Source organism: Leptonotus elevatus, chromosome 2 (genome assembly GCF_054856555.1).
Source record: "Leptonotus elevatus isolate MCC_2025b chromosome 2, RoL_Lele_1.0, whole genome shotgun sequence".
Classification (NCBI taxonomy): domain Eukaryota; kingdom Metazoa; phylum Chordata; class Actinopteri; order Syngnathiformes; family Syngnathidae; genus Leptonotus; species Leptonotus elevatus.
In genome coordinates, this window is record NC_141240.1 from 22,462,799 (window position 1) to 22,485,739 (window position 22,941).

At 42.7% G+C, this 22,941-nt stretch overlaps 2 protein-coding genes across 5 annotated transcripts in view; both read right to left on the bottom strand.

Annotated features, from left to right (window-relative positions):
- The window catches only part of tfe3a (transcription factor binding to IGHM enhancer 3a), a 21,469-nt gene extending 15,931 nt beyond the window's left edge, over positions 1-5,538 (bottom strand). Inside the window, exons 1-5 of one of the 3 annotated variants that reach the window (XM_086069828.1) lie at positions 5,431-5,538; positions 5,036-5,259; positions 511-609; positions 332-403; positions 93-258 (exon numbers count right to left, since the gene is read on the bottom strand). In XM_086069828.1, the coding sequence (XP_085925954.1) occupies positions 93-258; positions 332-403; positions 511-609; positions 5,036-5,148 (450 nt within the window). In that variant the 5' untranslated portion in view covers positions 5,149-5,259; positions 5,431-5,538. Of the gene's footprint in view, positions 1-92; positions 259-331; positions 404-510; positions 610-5,035; positions 5,336-5,430 lie in introns of those variants that run through there. The other 2 variants (XM_086069829.1, XM_086069830.1) reach the window with 2 other exon arrangements.
- Positions 5,539-6,356: 818 nt separating this feature from the next.
- fgd1 (FYVE, RhoGEF and PH domain containing 1) lies at positions 6,357-22,556 on the bottom strand. 2 transcript variants are annotated; one of them, XM_086069822.1, is made up of 18 exons: positions 22,139-22,556; positions 15,699-15,884; positions 15,452-15,614; positions 14,757-15,333; positions 13,904-13,993; positions 13,677-13,825; positions 13,380-13,536; positions 11,900-12,038; positions 11,560-11,618; positions 11,329-11,475; positions 10,759-10,851; positions 10,488-10,567; positions 10,370-10,400; positions 10,177-10,278; positions 9,932-10,060; positions 9,691-9,849; positions 9,035-9,181; positions 6,357-8,797 (listed from the first exon to the last, which is right to left on the bottom strand). In XM_086069822.1, the coding sequence occupies exons 1-18, from the start codon at positions 22,293-22,295 to the stop codon at positions 8,525-8,527; spliced, it is 2,838 nt and encodes a 945-aa protein (XP_085925948.1). In that variant the 5' UTR covers positions 22,296-22,556; the 3' UTR covers positions 6,357-8,524. The 2 variants fall into 2 exon arrangements, with proteins under 2 accessions (XP_085925948.1, XP_085925947.1); XM_086069821.1 differs by lacking the exon at positions 22,139-22,556 and adding an exon at positions 19,820-20,221.
- Between the last annotated feature and the right edge of the window lie 385 nt (positions 22,557-22,941).

Genomic DNA, 22,941 nt, shown 5'->3' on the forward strand with positions numbered 1-22,941 from the left:
TACAAATGTGGTTCAAGTCAAAGTCAAGTGTTTCATACTAACATAACCAAGCAAGTCCCAAGTCCTAAAACTGACCAAACTCTGCCTCGTACCTTCAGCACCTCTACTGGGACTTGTGCCGGCGGTCCGCAGGGGGCCGCGCTGACGCAGACGGGGGAAGACGAGGAGGCGGCTGGCAACCGCAGGAGCTGCTGCTGCGCCTCCTTCTGCTCCTCCTCAAGAGCCTGTTGACGCATCAGATCCTGACGCATCAGGACCCTGTAGGACAGAGCGGCGTCACTATCGGATGTCAGCGGCCATGACCGGGCCACGAGACAAGACGGACGTTCACCTGGAGGACATGGCTGCTGGCACAGATGAAGACGACGACAAGGGGGAGGAAGAGAAGGCACTCACTGAAGCACTGAGGAGACATGGCAAGACTCAAATAAATGTCTTCTTTTTTTTTATGAATTGTTTAATTGCAGTTCATTATAAAGTTAGACACAGGTGACACGTTGGTGGCGTTACCTGCTGCGGATGGGCTGACTCTTGATCTGGTAGAAGGTGTCGCAGTCTGATGGCAGCAGGGCGTCCACCTCAATGTCGGCGACGATGCCAGACTCCACCCTGAGTGCGCAGACACAACCGACCAATCAGAAGACTCTCGGTTAACTCCGTGAAAAAAACTTTTAGCAATTAGGTAATAAAGTTTAAAAACAAGAAAGTAAAGTTGTGTTTTGTTTAGTGTACATTTAAGCATTTAAAAAACAATTGACTAGATGACCTTACAATAAATCAATAAAAAAAAATCATTAAATATAACATTTAACTCTTTCACTGCCAAAAACGTTAAATAACGTTTAGTAAAATCCTACGGAGGGGTGCCAAAGACGTTAAAAGACGTTCACTATGGGGTTTTTGGGGGGGAAACGGGTGGAGGAAAGCCTTGGCCAGCTGTGCTGAAAGTATCAAGCAGATCTAGTTAGTATAATGACTAGTTTTGGCCCCTAGATGGCAGCGATGACTCTCTTTGGACAAGATTGGGTGGGCGTCAGTAGAAGACGTGAGGCGGAGCTAAAGTGTTGAGGGGAGAATGATGAAGCGAAAATGGCGACCGGTTGCAAGCAGCTCACGCTTGAGCATTTTTTTCAAAGACGAAAAGCATCGACTAATGCTAAACAGCACATTGATGACGACGATGATGATGATGGTGACTCCGAGCTTGACGCCGAAGTTGGAAGCGTTGACGCGGCGGCTATGATCACGTATTAAAGCCTCACCGGCTAGCGATGCTAACGGCGGAAAACGAGCACTTCTGCACAGGCGGACGTTCAATCGGACGATGAAGAGTACCCCGAGTACAATGCATATTCATCGAAGGAGTGGGTACAGTCTGATCACGGAGAAGACACTGGTTCTGGACTACGATGCCACCATGAATGGAGTGGATAAGATGGATCAGAACATCTACCACCCGGTATAGGAACTGAAGGAAACGAGGAAGCCAGACGTAACACCACCGTAACGTAACCGTAGCATGATCCTCATAGTAGACTTGATGGCAACACACACTGCAGTATATACTTGCTATTCCCCGGAAAAAACTGCCGGCAAGAAAGTGTAGCGTCTGCACGCGAAGAGGCAATCGCAGTGAAACTAATCTGTTGTGCAAATCCTGTTGCGTCTCCTTGCACGCAGGGGAGTGTTACACAAAAAGAAAAACTGTCGTTAAAACATCCCCATAATTGTAAATAGTACCACAGTTGCACACATTTGTAAATAGTTTGCCAAATTGTTGTGTCAAATTGTTACACTGTTGAATGTAAATAAACGTATTTTGCTATCAAAAAACACGTTTTCATTGTTGGTGGTAGTGTTTTACATAAGTAAAGCACTGTTTAGATGTTTGTGGCATCATTCATGGAAAAAAAAAGTGTCAAATTCACTAGAGTGCATGAAATTACATTGTTTCACTAAAAGCTTGATTTCTCCATATTTTGGTCCAAAACAGAGCATTTGGGTGAAACTAACCATTTTCTATTGTTGATTACTGAAAAACGGAATAAGGTAGAAACAAACTTTTTTTTCTGATGAAAGATGAGAGTTCAATCTTTCATTTGGTAGTATGTGTGTTTCCATAGTCCAAACAGAACATTTTCTGTGGACCTTGAAAGATCAGTCAAAATGCTTAAATCGGCTGGCATCCCTTTTCTGAAAACGTCTGGCAGTCAAAGAGTTAAAAAAAAATGTTTTCATTGGCCAATTATAGGGGGGAAAACAGCAAAAATTAAGCAGCAAATAATACAGAGAGTCTTGATCATGTAAATCTGGGAGGGGCAACTGGTGGCTTGCAATCACACTGAGTGGCTCCTTGTTTACCCCCCCAAAATGTTTTTTGTTTGTTTTATAATCACAAAAAAACGCTGCTAAACATTCAATATATGTTTTCAATGAAAAACCGGTTACATTTGGGGAAATTCCAGGAAAACAAATTGAGAAAATACAAAATATTTTAAAAAAAATAAAGAGGGGGGGGTTGTATCTGCTAATATGCGAATCTATGGGTCCTGAGATTCGAATATGCAGGGGTTTCAAGTTGTAATATCACCATTTACCACTAGATGGCAGACACGTCTTAGTTGCGCTTACACTGCCCTATACAACAATGAGAGTTGGCCTGATATTTTTTTTTGCCGATTTGGACTGATATGCAGGACAAAAAACATAGTATCTGAAAAATATTAAAATTCTAAGCAAATTGATTTCTGTGACAAACTCTCAGAATGAGTTCTTGCACTTAATGTTGATTTCTTGTCCAGCAGTTTTGTGCCATCCTTGAAAGGTCATTTTTTACGCATGAGAGTCCTTTGCACTGGAAATAAAATAGAGTGTGTGGTTATTTTGTTATTTGCTTCAAATCCTTTGTTGTTGGGTTACAAATGTGGATCTTTTATACATGCATTCGAAAATGAAATATATTAAGAGCATTAAGTCGCCCATAATTGATGTAAATGCTTGGTCTGCTGTCTTAGATGACAATGTGTGGTTTTTTTCATCCTCTTCCTCATTCCTGTCTTTCTCCAACCTCAAACTATATATATAAAAAAAAAAATCTGAAGAATGTGTGCAATTCAGCTGAGTCACTTCCCACATCTCACCACAAAGACCCCCCTACTCCTCCCCTCCCACTAAGTTTCCATGCATGGAAGTTCCTGACATTGCTGTGTCGAGAACGTAGGAAATCATCGTCTTAAGAAGAGTCTTGTTGAGTTTTTTTGGTTGTGTAGGTTTTTGGAATGAAGGTTTTATTTAGGGTCATCTTAGTTTTGTTGTACTAAAAAAAAAATTCCTTGTGTGACCCCTTCGTCACAGAGTGGGTAGGCCAACATCCAATGAGCAAGTGTGCAGTACAACCCATAAGAAAAACAAGCAAAGAAAATCAGCTTTGTCATTCAAAGTAATAACAGAGTTGGAAAAAAAAACTCTTAACAGGACTCGAAACCTGTGCACAAAAAATATATATATTCTGCACAGAAACAACATCAAGAAATAAAATAAATGTCTGTATTGTTCCCTGCACTGTATAATGTATTGTCTGTTATCCAGTCTTTTATGGTAGTGATTCCCACCTAGCCAGTGTATTGCAGCGCATTTAGTGTATTGTCAGAGATAATTAGGTGTGTTGCAGAAAATTATCTCCTTTCACATAATAGGTCCAATTCCCAAACGTATTTATTTACTACAAAAAAAAAGAAGCTACTTTGTTCAACTATCTGTGCCAGCGGGGTATAGTGACAGGCAGAGCAATTTAATGCTCCTTCCACTAGATGGCAGAAGGTACATTAAATTAACTTGTGCATTTTTTGATGGTTTGCCATGACATGTTTTTCTAATGTTAAGTATGTGGCCTAGATGAATAAAGGTTGAGAAACAGTTGGTATGAGAGTGATTGCTGGAATTGAGCTCACAGTACACTATGGTTCAAAGCATAAATTCTACCTAATTACTGCAATAAACTAAAGACACACAGCCAACAAGGTGTGTGTGTGTGTGTGTGCGCGCACGCGTGTTATTGTCATGAGTGAAGAGGATCAGTGAACCTCTGATCTCATCATCATCATCTTTAGTCAGTAGTGGGAAGTAATGAAGTACAAATTCTTTGTTACTCTACTTCAGTCGACTTTTCCAGTTATCAGAATTTGAGTATTTATTTTTCTGACAACTTTTACTATCTACATTTGAAAAAAGGATGTCTGCACCTTCCACTCCTTACTTTTTCAAAGTAGCCTCTTTTTTTTTTTTTTTTTTTAAACGTCAGCGAATGATGATGTGTCACACACAGTAAATGTAAACAGAGAGAGGTAAACCACATATGAGATCTTGATTGTTTGAGAATTTGGGAAGTCAGTACGGGGGTGAATCAGTGCTTCTACTTTTACCAGTCTTTTTTTAACACAAGTATCTGTAATTGTACTTAGTACAGAAAGTGACTACAGTACTTTTGCAAGTCTGTCGTTATTATGGTATTAATACTACAATATTGTACAGTACCCACTGAAATTCAGTTATTTTTTTGTTTCATTTTGTAACCTCAACTTCACCAATGAGTAATACAATTGAAAGTTGATTTAATACTCAGAGAGTACAGATTACAGAATGACACATTTCACCAGTTTTGAGTTGTCTGTTCATCTTTCAACACTTTACTTTGGCGCCAAAGTGATGACGACACATACTGTAATTTTACGAAACCCCTTTTTGGGGGTAGGCTAAGCTTAACTCCGTCCACACTTGAAACTATTTCAAGTTAACATACTCTTGAACCAATTCTGAGAGACAAAAAAAAGCAAGTTTTGAGGCGCCTGATATTTCACATTTTAAACTTTACTTCGGCGCCAAAATGACGACATACACCGTTTTGGGGGACCTTTTTGCACCCCGGTAAAGACGAAATATTTTGAATAACATTTGCCAATCAATAAGACTTCCGGGTGCGCCTCAGCAGCCAATAGAAGACAAAGTAGAGCCTGGGGAACAAATAACGGTAACTCACCGAAGCATGTTGAGACTTTCCGCCGAGTCCAGGATGACAAACACGGTCTGCGGCTCGAGTGCACTCCAGCCCTGGACTACGTCCGATTTTCGATCGGGACTGATGGAGGACATTTCTCCAGCTGTACCGAAGACACGGAGCGTCCAGACCGACCGAAATGAACACGGAGGAAATTAGCCTGATTTCCCAGCAGCCACCGCGCCCACACATACGCAGATATGCAGCTGCAAGCGTAGACATAAAACAAATAGATCAGTCTCTTTCTTCTTGCTTCTACTAAACAGTGACGTGGCAGCGATCCTGAGAACAATTAAGAGGTAAAGATGATAATTACAAGCACGAATCTTGCGACATGATTGCAGGTGAAATCTTTTTTTAATTCGAATGACACTCACCACTGATTACTAGTTGTTCTAGTTCTAACTCAATAGGGTTGGACTACAGGGAAGGCTATCCTCCTGCTTGGCGGCCATCTTGTTTGTTTTCGTATTTCTTGGAGAGTGGGCGTTTCGGGGAAAATCCGAGGTGACGTCGACCCAATCGGTTGACCGATATGGACAGCTCAAGTGACCAATCACCAAGCTGGGCAGCGCTCGGGAGGAGGCGGGTCTAGCCTACAAATGTGTTTTTCTTTCAACTGGATTAAATAACTTTTAGAGATTACCCAATTTTAAAAAGGAGGTGGGGGGAAGTGTGGCGCCATGGAGTGATGTCAGCCAGAGTTTATGTTTAGTTTGTACTGAAAATAATATGATGTGCAGCAAGGAAGAAAAAAAAACCTTTGAGAAACAGAACACATTTGGTTCTCTGTCAACGTTATGAAACTAGGGTGGGCCTTATTATAGTTCTGTAATATTTGTTGCAGTAATTTAACCGTTTTTCTCCTGAAATGTAAAAGTAAATAACAACAACAACAAACAAACATACACACACAAAAACACTAAACAATGGTCTATGTAGTTAGTGTATGTAAAAATATTAAATCATTGGTTAATTAATTATGATTAAATTAATTATGAATAGAACAATTGCATAACAATTAAGTTTTTGTCACTAAAATGTTGTTTTAATATATACAATAAACATAAAATACATGTATAAAAATATAAACTTACATAATGTATCATTATGAATGAAATGAAAAATATTTGCCTCTTTTAAATACACTTTTTAAATCTGTTTAACCTCATATATGAATGCCCTGGCTCCTCTATCTATTAAAAAAAAGGTGGGCCTTGAGCTAAACTATTAAAAAAATAAAAACAAATCAATAGCCGCTTGCATAAAATACAAATTTCTTGAGAAATGAAAGTAGCCTTCCAACCTTTGTTAATACTTTATTTTAATGTCTTCAACACGTGATATCATTCACAAGGCAAAGTGACACAAAAGATTTAAGGAAGGCAGTGGCCGGCCACTAACCAATCATCTCTCATCAAGCATCAATAATCTGTTGCTGCTGATGTTGTTGTTGCCACGGCAACCAAACAGCACTGGAACTCGGCACTCACCATAGCAACAAGCATAGCAACAAGACATCATGGATGTTAGGGTACCAACGCAACACCGAAGGGCATGTCCTGGAGCCTGGCAGTTGGCAACACGAGGTTTACGATAAGGTGTTACTACAACGAGAGATTTTTTTAAGGATAAACTGTAACAGGAAGTCCATTAATCTGTCTTTAATTTGAAGATGTGTTGTCTCCATGGTAACAGCAGCCATTTACAGTCCACGATAATGTATGTGTGAACTGTAAAAATAGAAACACACTCACCAGAGGCAAAAAGTCCAACAACGATAATAACATTATTACAATATAACACTGCATTTGGCACAAGTTCACTTAGAACTCACAGCGCCACCTTGTGACCACGTGTAAACATCAGCACCGCTTGTCTCTCGTCACTTGGAACGAGTCACGTGACTAGAAGGATCCCAGCCCAGCTTGTCTGCTAGCTCACGAAAGGGAAGGATTTGTCATCATCCAGCACTAGACGTCATCTAGCATTCAGCACCATGTCGACTAAAGCACAAAGACACAAAGTCAGAAGCTTCAGACAACATAAAAAAAAATGAAGTCAAATGTAAGGCCATTTCCTTCTAACATCACTGAGGGAGGAGGAGCACCACATGCTAAAACCAACATGCTAAAAATGCGTAAAAGCCATGATGGAAACAAACCCCAAAAAGACAAACATGATGATCCAATGAATAAACGTAATCAACGCTGAAGAATCAGATCAGCCTATCGAAGTCTTCTTCCTCCCAGGTGTCATCAAAATTCCTGAATAAGATTAGCCTGCTTCAGCACTTAGCGCAAGGTCACCCTCAAAGGAAGCAATTTAGTTGCTATGCCAGCCTTGGAACTAAAAATGTGCCAAGAAAGTCAACAACCAAAAATGACTTTCAGACAAACACAGTCATCTTAATGAACAAATACCATCAAAGTTCTAAAATAAGAATAGCCTAGCTTAGCACAAAGGGCCGGTTTCCTCACAGGAAGCTAGTCATTTGCTACGTTAAACTGAGGGCAAAAAACATGATTTGAATGCCAAGGTGGAAACACAACAATAACAAAAAGATTTTCACACATGAATGGTGATCTTAATGAACAATGAAATCATCAAAGTTCCAGAATAAGATTGGCCTAGTTTAACACAAAGAGCATGCCCACCCCCCAAATAAGATAGTCAATTACTATGCTAGGCTTAGCCCTAAAAATAACATGGTAAAAATGCATGGTGAAAGCCAGGTTGGAAAACAAACAAACAAAAAAAAAAAACCTTTCCCACAAATACGGTGATCTTAATGAACAAACATAATCAAAGTTCCAGAATAAGATTTGCTAGTTTAGCAAAAAGAGCCTGCTCCCTCTCAGCAAGCTAATCAGTTGCTATGCTAGACTTGCTGCTAAAGGCTTCTTCCCTCCTGCTGACAGTCACGTGACTGCAGGTAAATAAATTATATTTACAAAGGTTGAACGTTTGGTATCAAGGAAACAACATACACCCACACGCACAACATCCAACAGCGAGTCATCAGAATGACAGGAAGAAGGAGAGTTATTATGACTAGCAAATCTGCATCTCCTCCACATTTGTTTAGTCTCGTTTTTTTCCATGAAATCCTCAATGAAACACGATGGAATGAAATAACGTGATAAAAACCTGACATTAAAATGAAATTTGGCCATTATGAAGTCATAATTAGTGTCCAAGCATGTCCCATGAGGGCATTCCTATCACGCTGATGCTGCACTTGGGATTCTTCCATTGCGGTGCAGTGTCATCACTTTTGCAGAGAATTATGGGTATTGGATGACGTCATCAAAAAAGCAGCTTCGGGAGGAAGAGGATTGTGCTTTCATTCAGCATGTGACATCACAGCTGTGCAGAGGCTAATGGGTAACGTCCCATCTTGTCTCCATGCAGATTAAATAAGATCCAACAGTTGGCCCCACCCCCTGCTTCACTACTCGTCCAGTCACATCACGTGTTGTCCCCCTCTGCTCCTTCTGGCTCCTCCCCTTCTTCCTCCACGCTCTCCACGATTGGATGGTGAGGCTGGGGCTCCTCTCCTTTGCCGGCCCGGGAAAATACATCCATCCATCGGCGCTGGAGCTGCTCGCCGTCCGCGCTGAAATAGAGCGTCAGGTGACTCTGAGAAATCTTAAAGGTGTGCCGACGCTCCAGGCGGTCACATGACTCTGGGAGGGAAACGTCGAAGCCAATCAGAGGAACGCTGCGCTGTGCCTTCACATCCTGAAAACACATGCAATAAGGACAAATTACAACGTGTTCCAAATTATTAGGTGTATATGCAATGGTTGAGGCAATATGATGGACGAAGAGTTAGCACTTAGCACGCATGTCTCATAGCTCTTTTGAGTCTTCAATAAAGTTATCGCATGTTTTATTAAGTGAGAGGGTAATAATGTGTAGTAGTAGTAGTGTGATTACAAATTTCCAGTGCAACCTCGTGTTGCGTTCAGGACCCACCTGAGGAGCTCCATAGATGTAGAGAACCAGGGGTTCGTTTTCAGGGATGACGAACCAGGCCTTCTGCCAGCCTCGGCCGCCTCCTTTCTCCATGTGATGCAGGAAGCTGCACATGACGCTGTTCTCGGCCGCCAATGAGGCTTGTTTCTATGGTGACAGCCAATAAGTCAGAAGTAGCAATATTGTTGCATTCAAGGAAAGTGGGAAGTTGGACATAACCCATTTGGAATCTCCCAGTTATGACCGCAAAGCAAAATGTAAACAACAAAGATGGCTGATTCCGATAAAGTTTGTTGTTCTAGGTAACAGAGTCAGTCACAATCACATTGGGTTAAGTAAAGTTACTTTTTTTCAACAACTAAATTAATGTTACAATAAACAGATAAATATGTTTATAATCATGTAAATTATGCTTTGCCATTCATTCACTGTCTTTGTCTCTAAGGGGTTCGCCATTGTCGGTGACATCAGATTTAAACCGGTCTGTGAATTTGGCGTCAGAAAAGTCAGGTCTCCCACATTCCTCAAATGCAACATTAGTCAGAAGTAAGTCAATCTTCAAGCAAGTCCCAAGTTACTATGAAAACAATCCATCAAGTCGAGTCCTAGCTAAAGGGTGATTGCAACCGTGACCCCGACTGTGACATCCTTCTCACCTCCAGTATTGAGCGCCTCCTCTGGATGCTGCCGGCCACGACAGAAGGCGGCGGGACCACGCCCACTAGCATAGCGTAGCAGTCCACGCACACGCGGTTGGTGCGGTTGTTGTCGTATGAGAGGCGGGCGCGGAACTCTGAGCATTTCCCACAAACGACCTGCAGGTGAGACAGTTGAGTCTTTAGAGGGTTAGGGGTGGTCGTCGTGGCGACAAAGCAAGCGAGCTGTGATTGGACTCACGTGACCGCAGGCCTTGCAGTGGTGGCGCCGCCTGGTCAGGGCGTTGAACGCCTCCTGGCATTTCATGCACAACGTCACTTCCTTCTCGCGGATGGGCGTCGGCGCACGTTTCCCCAGCTCGGCGCAGCTCTGATGGACATATGCAAAATTAGTCATTAAAGTCATTTAATTTAAAGAAATTAAATTCTCCTTTTTGAAATGTTGTCGTCATTTGTCTTTTATCATAAGCAAAGAGGGTGTGTTACCGGGGAATGAGGGGGTGTGGACTCCTCGTCTCGCAGCGAGCAAGTCAGGTGCCGAAATGTCTCCATGGTGTGTTCGTGTCTCTGGATGGTGGCCTGGATGGCCTGCAAGACAGACGCGCACGCGTGCATATGCACTGATTGGTTGATAGTGATGCTGTTTGATTTCAAGCGTGTCACCGTGTTTTGTCTCTACCTCGATCCAGTCTTTCTTCTCATCTTCTGTCCTGCAGAGACACAGCAAGTAAAAAAAAAAAGAAAGGTGAGCAGAGGAAACCTCAAAGGTCGTATGGTTGTGTGGTCAATAGCATTACCTGGCCTGTAGCTCAAGTGAACGCTGCTTGCCTGACACCAAGAAAGTCCGAGGAACTGCTGCGCTGCTCATCTCCTTCAGCTGCACAGAAAAACAAATGCTAGGTTTGCTAGTATGCTAACATGCTAACAGTTGGTTTGCTGACACCTAGCAAGATAGCAATCCAAGTACAAAAACAAAAATATCATGCTCCGATGTAAGATTTCAAATGAGAATTGATTATATGCCGATATTCTAAGAGCTAATGTGATGCCGCCCCCGACAAGACTCACTTCCATGCCGTCCACATCGATACGAGCTCGGACACCGTACTTCTGACCAATCAGACGCAGCTTGGGAACGCAGTACAGCAGCCTGTCGTTGAACTGGAGGAATACAGAGATGGTTAGACCAGGGTTTCTCAAAATCTCGAGGTCCAGGGTAGACATTTCTTCAAGGACCCCTCTTAATCTAAACCCTTTTTCAAAATAGTGGCTTTAATTCCTGTTAAACAGACAATTTGCGCTGAACCAGTTTACATTACAAGAAAGGAGTCCTGTGGAAGGCAAGGAAAAAGTCAATGACCCTGAACTTTGCCAAAGACATTGTTTCCATTTTTAGCTTGCAAAAGCAGTCAACTATTGACACGTTAGAAACTTTGTGATAAGGTGAGAAATTCTATTGGCCAAATGCTGAAGTAATGAGGTTTGTCCTCTTATGTTGGCATGCACTATTTTTCATTAGATACCAAAGCAGCTGATTCCAAATTTTTCAGGGTCTGGGGACCTCAGTTGAGAACCACTGGTTTAGACTTCCCACGACGTTGATTATGGAGATGGAGAAGACAGACAAGCAGCCCATACCAGGATGAGGTATCGATCCTGCGACGTGCCGTTCTTGTTGGACAGTTTGAGGATGTGCCCCTCCTTGATGAGCTCATTGGTCGGATTCACGATGTCCTCTTCGCCGCCCAAGAGTTCGTACACCTTCAGCAGCTTCCGCATTCGCTCCTGAAAGTTACAAAACCATCAATCCGAACTGTTGTGGAACTTCTGCTGCTATCCGTTCTGGGAAGCTGTTCTAAAAGATCTCACCATTTTCTTGATGGCGGCGTTGGAATGTTCAGCGGCCGTAGCGATGAGCTCTAGAGACTCTGCAAACAGAGAGGATCTTGTCATATGACATCAACCAATAGGCTAACATGTTCTTCCTTTTGTTTTCAATTTCATGTTCAGGATCGATAGTCACTCATTAAGATAATATGCTGTCATGCTGTATGGCAGCACTAGCATACCAACGGCTTACGTGTTTATTTATAGTCTCAATAATATAAATGTCAAATCCTTATCAATGGGCCTTGGGGCTGTCGGCATTCAGGTTGCCATCTTGCTAAATCGAGCATGTCAACATTTGATCAATTCTAATCATGCGTACTCTGAGCATCCTTGTAGTCCGGCGCGTCCTCTGGTAGGCGGTGTAGATAATCTTTGAGCAGGAGTTCATATCGAGGAATCCTTTGGACTGGCTCCAACATATGATGTTGGAGTGTCAGGTTAGCGCAGCGCTTGTCCCTCTGACACACACACACAAACATACAATCAACATACAACCAACATGTACACATACACATTGTTGACTAAAACCTCTTCGGAAGAGAACCTTGTTTCAGACTACAACTCTATCTTGGAACGAGACACTTTTTTGGGACTGGAATCTTCGATTAGGATTCGCTTTGCTTGGTGCTTACAAATATATCTTTCAACTCAACTCATATTTTTTTATGTAGCGCTAATGAGGGGTAAACATTTGCTATACAATAGTCAGATTAAAAGTAGCAAATATTATTGATTTACTTAAGATAATGAATGAGAGCATTAACTTGATGTACAATGTAGGTTGTAGCTTTATGAAGTTCAGTCAGTTTACTTGCATTAATTTATGAAGCAGATCTTCCACATAATGTCGGACACGCTGATGTATTGCCAACCTGGACAATGAGACATCTGTATACTGTATATATATATATATATATTAGTGCTGTCAAACGATATAATTTTTTAAAACCAAAACTGGCAACCAGAAATGCATGGATAATTAATCACAATTTTCTGTAGTTAATTGCGATTAATCACATTTTTCTACTTCTGCTTCTACTTTTTTCTTCAAAGCTAGTAATATTTTTTTTTTGCTTGAGTAAAATATTGAAATTAATGTAAAATAATCAAATAGAAAAGTATATTTTTCATCAAAGACTGTTCTAATAGCTTTCTTTGATCTTTGAATAGAATACAAAACGATCAAAATGGACTCAATTCTCAGAACTTCTCACTTAAAGGTTTTGTTCTGCTCCCGAGCACCACACTTGGTTTTGCGAGGTCCCGTGGAAGTAACTCGAGCAGGGAATTTTGCTCTAATGACACGCCAAAGGCATACAACTAATATGCTATTGAAATGTGGCTCTGCAAAGTGTGAAAATTGCTTTAGAATTCTCGAACAAACATCAAGCAAGTAAAACGACCTTGTCCTCTCGTCCATGTTTATTCATCTTCCGCCAGGGACTCCTCCAAGTTTGGCTGCACACTAGTGCAGTTAACTGAGTTATTATTATTATTTATTTATTTATTTTCTCTTCTAAAGAGCTCAGTATTGTTCATTCGGTAATGTCATCATCATTGCTTTTTATTTTTATTTTTTTTAATTAATTAATTAATTTATTTATTTTAATATATATATATATATATATATATACATATATATATATATATATATATATATATTTTTTTTTTTTTGTATGTGGGTTTTGTAACTGAGTTATTTTTTTGACGCTTTAATAAATTAAAATTCATCTCCAAAGTGAACGCTTTAATTTTGACAGCCCTATACTGTATCTATTGTGACGATGGGTGGCAGGCACCTGGATGTCGTGTATGATGCCCTTGAACAGAGCCGACCTCTCCATCCACGTGTTGACGAGCTCCATGGCACGGTCGAAGTTCTTCACATACTCGCCATACATCTTAAGAAAGGGTGCAAGCTTTTGCAGGATGTCTCCAATGCGTGGGTTTGAGTCCCTAAGGATTTTTTCAAAAGCACAATCTGTGAATCCAATTCAGAGTCCCTTCTATCATACCATGGCACACTGGTGGGTTGCATGGTTTGCAAATCCTACACAAAAACTATTTTCAAGTCATGCAGTTCGACACCAACTCACCACTCCTCCATGCGTTTTTGCAGGGCCGGCAGAAGGAACTGCTGGTGGAAGCAGTAGATGGAGCAGATGTTGGAGAAGATTCCGTGAATTACGTCACACGGGAAAGAAGAGCGGGAGCGCGCTTCCTCCAGTAGTCGGGCGCAGAAGACCTGCAAGGAGCAACAGTGCGTCTGTTGACTAGTCGTGCCCGGACTGTGTATGAAGGTTGTCTTGCCATGGAGACCTACCTGGTCCAGTAGGTGAAGTTTGGACACATAGGAGATCTCTGTGTGAAGGAGCTCGTTGGCAATGTTAAACACCCTCTGTTGGACGGACAGCTGGAAGACATGTGATGAGGTCTGTGACAGGCATCGCTCAAAATATGTTTATGATCAAGAATGATCACCCTCTACAAACAGTCCTACAATTAAGTAGGTTCTGGATCTTCTATAAGTGTTGATGTCCTATAGCAGGTTCTAGTGGTGAGCAAAGGGGTTCCGGTAACCCACTATAAGCTTGCGAACGTAGGTATTAAGAACTTTTCTCGAGGTTCTATTTATTTAGATGCTCTACTGCAAGTTTTGGTGGTGATCAGTGAGGTTCTGGTGGGCAATAACAAAAGTTCTAGAGGTTTTATAGTCTAGAGGTTCCAGAGCATGTTTTAGTGGTAATCAATACATTCTGGAAGTACGCTACAAGGTTGTGAAATGGGTATTAAGAATGTCCTACAGCAGGGGTGGGCAATCTCGGTCCTCAAGCGCCGGAATCCTGCAGGTTTTGGAGGTTTCCCTTTTCCAACATAAGCTAATTCCAATCAACAGGATCATTAACAGGCTTACGCAGAGTTTGCTGATGAGCTGATCATATATCAGCTGTGTTGGAGAAGGGAAACATCCAAAAGGTTCTGGAAGTCCGCTACAATGTTGTGGATGTCGGTATTAAGAATATTCTGAAGGTTCTTTGGTCGAGAGGCGCTAGTGATGATCAAGGAGATTCTGTTGGGACCACTTTGTGTCATAGTGAAGACAACGAGCAGGAAGCTCGTTTGTTCCAACCATTAATGGTTACCACTGTGAGTCGGTTGACAGCTTCCTGCCTTACCTCAGCCAAATCTTGTCTGGGGGCTGAAAGCACCAAGGTAAGCTCGACCTCCTCCTCCTCTTCCTCTAGGTCACTGTCTGCATCCTCCGAGAAGTCCCGCCTCCTGGCCGCGCCCCTCGCCTCGCCCTCCTCGCCCTCGCCGGCGTACGAGGATGAGCTGGAGAGTCGAGGAAGGCCACAGGAGAAAACTCCACCACCGCCACCGTCGTCCACACCCACAAAGCAGAGCTCCTCGCTGTGTGACGGCGAGCTGATACTGTCGATGCCACTGTCGCGATTGGCCAGCTTGCCATCTGTCTGCGAGGAGGAGGGGAGGGACAAACGCTCGGGTGGCAGACCCGATTGGTCGGACGGCACACGTTCGCTCGGCTCCACGGACGCCGGCGCCTCTAGACCCTCCATTTCCTGAACATCATCATCGTGACGTTTGAGCTCAGGAAGACCCCCCTCCCCTTCCTCGGGGACGGTGGGAGCTGACGATGATGATGGTGGAGATGAAGGTCGAGATAATGGGTTGTCGAGGAGGCGGGGACACAGGGCTCCCCCGGTGATGTCAGGAACCATGATGATCTGCTCACTGTAACATATCAATTAATGTGATAACCTATCAATAACGTACCACCAACATGATAATATAACTATAAAAATACCATATCACTAAACACAATATAGCTATAAAAAGTAATATCTCTTACCGCTCAAACTTCTCGATAAGTGACAGAACGCAGGTGGGTGAAGCATGGTCCTCGGGACGGGAGGGCTTGAAGGGCGGAGGAGGGGGCAGCGGCTTGTCCGGCGCCCGGGGTCGGGTCCTCAAAGCTCCCACCTGATGCTGCAGGTGGGGCGGCTTGGGGGGGACTGAGGAAGTAGGGAGCCAAGGTAATTCAGTAATTTCATGCATTTGTGTTTTAGTTATTGCTGTCAACTGCAGGTGGCACTCACCTTGAGGCTTCGGTCCGAGCAGAGGAGGCCGGCTTTTACATAACTGAGGCGGTCCGGTGTCATTCACTTCCTCCTCTTGGAGCCCGGCGGGACTTGAGGAGGAGGCGGTGGACTGTTGAGGGCCACAAGGAGGCTCCAGAGAGAGACTCTTTGCCAGCAAGCTAGGACTCAAGGAGGACGGGGGACCTGGCAGGGCAATAAGTGTGGAAGTTCAAGTTGATTGAGAGCGCACAGCTAACATCAGCCAGTATGCTAACTTGTGAATTAGCTTTTTAGCTCCAGGAACATGAAAGCATTTCAGCAAAGTTGACATGTTAGCGGTGTCTATATGTTCCACAGCAGGTTGGAGTGGTGAGCAATCGGGTTCTCGTAGGCAAGGGTGTAAATGTGGGCACTGGGCACTATAAAGATTGTAGAGGTGAGGTCATCAACTAAGGCCTACTGATTAATGTGAAAGGTTGCCAATTTCATACACACTTATACTATTTTTAATAATTAATGATATTCATGTCTGGAAAGGAACAGATTATGTATTTTTTGGGGGTCACAATTATCAACAAGGATTTAAAAAAGTAGGATACAGATCAATGTTATTTCTATAAATATAAGTGTTTACTTTTTCAAATGATCACTTCTCCAACATTCTTTGGAAATCTCTACCACTGCTAATGAGATATTTTTAGAACAGACTCGCTTGGTCCTATTTTGGGGCTACCTGGCGGGGAGGGGGACCTACTTGAGTCACATGACTTGAATTCATGTCGATTTAAGTCGCAAATTTTCTGATAGTAATAATTTACTGCAAAAAATTATGAAAGACTCGTCTTGATTTTGACTTGAGAAGTCATTCTGTTTACATTTGAAAATCAATGTTTTTGATGTGCCTTTTATTTTTTCAATAAAAGTTCTTATATTTGTGTCGTGCCAATCAGGCAATGACGGCCACCAGTGTTACCACAGACAAGGGCTGAGGCTAACTCGTTGAGCAAGTATCACCAAAGATCAATAAATTTGGGTTCAAGGCTGATCTTTTTGATGAAACCGAGAAAAAGGCATCCATTTTTTAAATGTATTTATTTATTTATATTTTACATTCTTATGTTTTTGGGATGTCTGCATTCAGTTTCATCCCAAAAACATAAAAATGCATACAAATAAAAAAAGACAAAAATGGATATGTGTTTTTCACATAGCAGTAATGATATATAGTTTTTAAATCTGGTGACTATACATTTTTACGCCCACATTCAGCACATTCCAATATTTATCATCAAAGTAACAGTCTGACACTCATGCAAATGTAAAAAATAACATGCACTCTTCTAAATTATTTAAAGAGGAAGTCAACCTTAAACATTTCTTAACAATAATATGCTATATGTGACCTCACTAGTCTAAACATGACATTCTGATATTACATTTGTGGAATATGAGTTATGAAGCAAAATCCAGCCGTTTTAATCCATCTCAGGGGGCGGCCATTTTGCCACTTGCAGTCGTCTGAAGATTACATCTTGCTCAGGGCTCAGACATCACAGCTCACCTGTTTTTTGAAGCTGAGCTGTGATTGGTTGTTACCTGAGATCTGAGTAAAGTGTTTCTCAAACCTGGTCCTCGGGGAACACTATACAGACTGTTTTCTACATCTCCCTTCACCAACATAGGTGAGGATCATTATCTGGTTTCTCCAGAGCTTGCTGATAAGCTGATCATTGGAATCACCATGTGTTGGAAGAGGGAGACATGGAAAACAGGCTGGATAGTGTTCGAGAAAGACTGGTCCAGTAGCTTTTAGTGATGAATAATGAGGTTCTGATTGGACATGATATGTTTGTGAATGTTAGAAGGGTGTAGAATTTCTATGGGTCAAGATGTTCTAGAGCAGGTTCTAGTGGTGATCAGTGAGGTTGTAATTAATTATTTTTGACTAATGGATAGGACAGCTAAAGAGGAGAGAGAGGGAAAGACATGCAGGAGAGAGCTGCTTGGCATGGGATTCAAACCAGGGTTGTCTGCTTTGAGGACTAGCCTGGATGCATGGTGCAGATGCTTTACCAGTGAGTTAACCCCCCCCCCCCCCCCCATCAGCAAGGTTCTAGCAGTCCACTTCCACTACAAGGTTGTGACTGTGCAGATTAAGGTTCCAGAGGTTCTACTAGTCCAGATGTACCACAGTAGGTTATATGATCAAATAGCTTTAGACGTCCTCTACGACATCATAAATGTGGAAGAAATGAATAATTAAATATAAAAAAAAATGTCCAAATGTTGTCAGAAAACGAAAAAAAAAAGTATAAAAAAAACAAAACTAAACTTGTCTAAAAAGTGACTATAAAATGTACATTGTTCCCTCATTGTAATGCGGTTCACTTTTCGCGGCATCACTGTATTGCTGATTTTTTTGGGTGCAATTTTCTTGCATTTTTTTTTTACAGTAATGTACCTAAAATTTATGAAAGTTTGAACAATGAGAATGTTTAAACAAGAGAGAAATGTGAGAAATGAAAATTGCTCGATGAGAAGAGTGTATAAACTGCATGTGTGGTGAGGGGTTTTAGAACCTTAAAAAATGTATAATAATTTCATTTATTCCGGGTAATTTTTGGAACTTAACCCCAGCAGAAAACAAGGGAACACTGTACACAAAATGGCCCAAAAAGTCATAAAAAATATTTTTTAAAAGTCAGACAAGAATATGTTCAAAAAGTAAACAAAAATGTCCAAAAACAAAAGAAGAAAAGCAGAAAATTACCACAAAACGTCTTTGGAATTGCAAAAAAGACAGAAATTTATTTTCTTTTACATTTTTTAAATGGGCAGAAAGAAAATGTTCAAAAAAGTAACTATTAATGATCTAATGATGATCATTTACATTCGAGTAGTCCATTATACAGTTGTGAATGTAAGCATTAAGAAGGCCCTACAAAGTTTAAATCTAGATGGTCTACTAGGTTGTAGTGATAATCAAAGAAAGTCTGATATTCTACTAAGAACTCATGACAAATATGGGCATTGGGAACATTCTACAGCTCTAAATGTTCTGCTATATAGTTCAATCGGTGATCAAGGATGTTCTAGTAGGCCACAGCGTGGTTTAGAATGTCGAAGGTTGTAAGGTTCTATAGGGCTAGATATTCTAAAGTGGGTTCTAGTGATGATCAAGGAGATTCTGGTAGTCCACAGCAAAGTTGTAAATGTGGGAATTAAGGTTTCAGAGGGTTCTTTATGCCTAGATGTTTTAGTGCTGGTTCTAGTAGCAATCAGCGAGGTTCTGGTAGACCACTATAAGGGGTTCTGAATAGGGCATTAAGAATGTTGATCTGGTTGACCTGGTCTACCATCTTCAAGGAGATACTGCAGATCATGTTATGGTTGTAAATGTGAAAGGTGCTAACTTCAAGTCAAAATGGTCTGAGCACGTTGGTGATCAAGGCTATTCTTGTAGTCCACTATAAGGTTCAAGAAATGTTATAGGTTGATTCTAGTGATTATTAAATAGGTTAGGTTGGTGTAGGCCATTAAAAGGTTGTGAAGGTGGGGATTAAGAAGGCTGTAAAGATGGTTGGTTCATGATCAAGTAGGTTCTGGTGTTAAAAAGGCATGTTTATACTGACGGTCCTATGGGTATGAGCAAGGTAAGGTTGAACAAATCGTGGGTGTTCAGATTCTGGTCTTGGTGACATTGTAGTGCTGGTTCTAGAGGTCGTCGTTTGCTCTGATGTGACTGAATGGGCCCGAACGTGCACACACATGGACGTGCGCTCGCGAGAAGGGGGTGTGTCTGCACATATAAAATGATGGTCTCCCCATATCATCATCGAAGGACGAGTGAAAACACGCACGCACGCACTCACGACATGCCAACTGCGATATGGCGACGGAATCGATCCGCAACAGGCTCGTGCACGCGACGACGAACAGCACATCTGCTGGCACCAGACGCAGTGACGTGCACGCGCGCCACACTAGCCTACATTTGATTCACTGCGGCGAGATGTCGGTCAGTGCGTGCGCGTGCAGAGACTTTTATTGCCCTCCCGTGCGAATGTGACAGTAGACATGCACGCGCGCGCCAATGCAGCGCAGTATGTGTGTGTGTGCGTGCATGCAAGCGCGCTCACCTCTGCTCAGGCTGCTTCTGTCCATGTACATCGCACAACACAACACCAGGCCGCTCATGAACGACGATGTTGACGATGGCAGACCGCGGCTCACCCGGTCCACATGCACGGAGAAGAAGAAGGAAAAGAAAAAGGGAAAAGAAGGCAAGGAGAAAAAGAGAAGACGGAGAAACCGGCTCCTCGTTCGGGTCCGCGCGCGCGCAAGCCGCAGAGAGAGAGAGAGAGAGAGAGAGAGAGAGAGAGAGAGAGAGAGAGAGAGAGAGAGAGAGAGAGAGAGAGAGAGAGAGGGAGAGAGAGGGAGAGAGAGAGACAGAGAGAGACACAGAGAGACAGAGAGACAGAGAGAGACAGAGAGAGTGTGTCAGTGTGACAGATAGAGGGAGAGAGAGCAGTTCAGCAGCAGACTGCTGCTATCTGGATAGAGATTTATGTTAGTGGCGCTTGATTCGAGCAAGCGGATTGACCGGAGGCGGGCGGTGCAGCAGCAAGTAAGCTTAATGTGGAGGGGTGGGTGTGTCTTGTCCTCCACTTCTCCCTTCACTTTTGGTCTCCTTGACAACGAGATGAAATCCATCTCGACGCGTGCGTGACAGTCGCATCACATGACTGCATGCTCCGGAGCAGCCTAGCCAAAACATTAGGGACACATCTGGCTGAAGCGAACTACTGTCGATTTAGAGTCATTTGTCACAATTTGCGCCAAAACGACGATAACTTCCGAATTTGACCGGCTGTAATCTTGACAACACGTTGGAGTGCTGTCAAGGAGAATAGCAGAGGGTATTGCGGGAAATATGGATGTCGTTTTTGGATTTTAGTGCGTGGTTACATTTAATAAATGTAAATAAATGAGATAAATGCCATTTATGTCTCTTATGGGCTTTATATTTTGATGTATGTGATAATAATGTGGGGATTGAGAAGGTTCTCGAGGTCTAGAAGGCTCTAGAGGTGATCAAGGAGGTCCTGGTAATTCATGAAAAGGTTATGAATGGGCGTTAAGAAGATTTCAGAGGTTGTAAAGGAGAGGTGAGTCTATATGCTACCAAAGGTTTTAATGGTCATCAAGGAGGTGTAGTTGCACTTCAAGTTTGTGATTCTAGAAGTTGTACAGATCTAAATGTTCTAAAAGTAGACATAGTAGTTCTAATAGTCCACTACAAGTTGCGAATCTGGCTATTAGGAAGGTTCTGTTGGTTCTCCAGTTCAAAATATTGTCTGAGGGTTGTTGTCATACACATGGAAGTTCTGGTAGTCCACTTTAGGGTTTTGATTTGGGCTATTTAGAAGACCCAGGACACGTTGGAGTGAGTACGTCTCCCGGCTGGCCTGGGATCGTCTCTGTGGTAAATCTTGCAATTAAGGAGATTCAACAGGTCTGAATGTTCTACAGAATGATATAGTGATGATCTGCTGCCTGTCCATCATGTGGAGTAAAACTGACTGGATAATCATGCATGTACACCAACATCACTGCGGTGAACCCTGGGTGATAAAAACAAACACACCCCAGATGTTCACTGTCAAAGCCTCCAATAACACTCCTAACACCTAACACACACACACACACACACACACACACACACACACACACACACACACACACACACACACACACACACACACACACACACACACACACACACATACACACACGGTAGCAAACAGGCAACAGGAAGTGATAAAGAGAGGACAGTCATTAAATCAACACCACCCCTCCCCGGCCCCCTATGACCAGAGCTGAAAAACAAGCACACACAAACACAACTCCAACATCTGAGGGGAAAAAAACACACTCTGCCATCATCATCTGCTGGCTTGACCTTTGACCTTATACCCCACCCCACCTCACAAACACTAATGAGAGTGTGTATGTGTGCGCGTGTATGCCTTTGTCTCTCTAGGTCACTGGGTCACTCACTCACTGCCACTTTGGAGTGTGTGAGGGTGTGTGTGTGTGTGTGTGTGTGTGAGTGTGTCCAGTAGTGAATCTATTTTTAGTGTTCATGTGTGGGCCGATGTATGTTGGGAATCAAGGGAAGTGGGGCTAAGTGAATTGCGGGATTGGGAGGGGGAGGTTGGTGGACGATGACGCTACTGTGAGATCAGTACCCTGAGCACATGTCACTGCTATCAGGGAGAGATTAGCGCACACAGAACTGTTATGATTTTATTATTCAAATAAACTATATTGCATACAGATTTCAACTACTTCATTTATTTGCCTCGTCTACGTCTGTCCATTTCAAAAACAAAATGTGGCTCTTGAGCTCAAAGGTTTGACCAGCCTATGGTTGTACTGTTGTTGTATTTACTCACCTGTCCTGCTGGCGGCGCTGTTGTCAAGGTGGTAGGAAAACCTCATGGTACTGAAGTGACTGGAGAAAGACGAATTATGCGGCGGAGGGGAAGGGGGAGGAGGGGGAGAAGGAGGAGTAGGGGGGAGGCCGAGCAGGGCGCTACGAGTTTGGTTCATGGGTTCAAGGCTCAATGCTGGGTCGGGAGCGTCCCACCGCTTCTCCCGCCCTCGTCGTCCTCCCGCTCGCTCGCATCTTCTCCTGGTGTCCACTGCCTCCACATGCTCGCGCCACCACCAAAGTGCAGACTCAGCAGCTTCCTGCCGACTCAGCGACGCTCCCGCTTCATTATCTCATTCTGCATACAGTTAACACACATACACACACACACACACGTCCTGATGGACATCGGTGTCCCGGCTGGTCCAGTTCTAGACTTTTGTGTGAAAATGGGAGCTGAAGGGAATGTTGAACGTTGCAGCTCCGCCTCTGTCTGGACATTTGATCCTAGACCCAGCCCCGTCCCCCCACAGCCTCCCAAATACTCTGTGGTCTGGATTTCATTTTCCTTCCTTTCTCACTTCCTGAAACTTGAAGCAAAGGAAAACTGAGGGAAACATTCCTGGAGTCTTTTTTTCCTGGTTGGCCTCCATCAGAAGCAGTCTGCGCTGGAGGGTCACGTTAGGGTTTGACTGTTGGATGGAGCACCATGGTTTACACATATGGACTTTTCTTTGTTTGTTTCTTTGTTTGTTTCTTTGTTTCTTTGTTTCTATCTATCCATCTATCTATCTATCTATCTATCTATCTATCTATCTATCTATC

Bases quoted from the DNA above. Each gene is read 5' to 3' on its own strand.
- fgd1 (XM_086069822.1), bottom strand. From the start codon at position 22,295: ATGAACCAAACTCGTAGCGCCCTGCTCGGCCTCCCCCCTACTCCTCCT. The intron at 12,039-13,379 runs GTGCCTGCCACC...TGTGTGTGTCAG, and splicing joins GCATCATACACGACATCCAG to AGGGACAAGCGCTGCGCTAA. The intron at 10,401-10,487 runs GTAATGCTATTG...GTGTCTCTGCAG, and splicing joins TCACTTGAGCTACAGGCCAG to GACAGAAGATGAGAAGAAAG.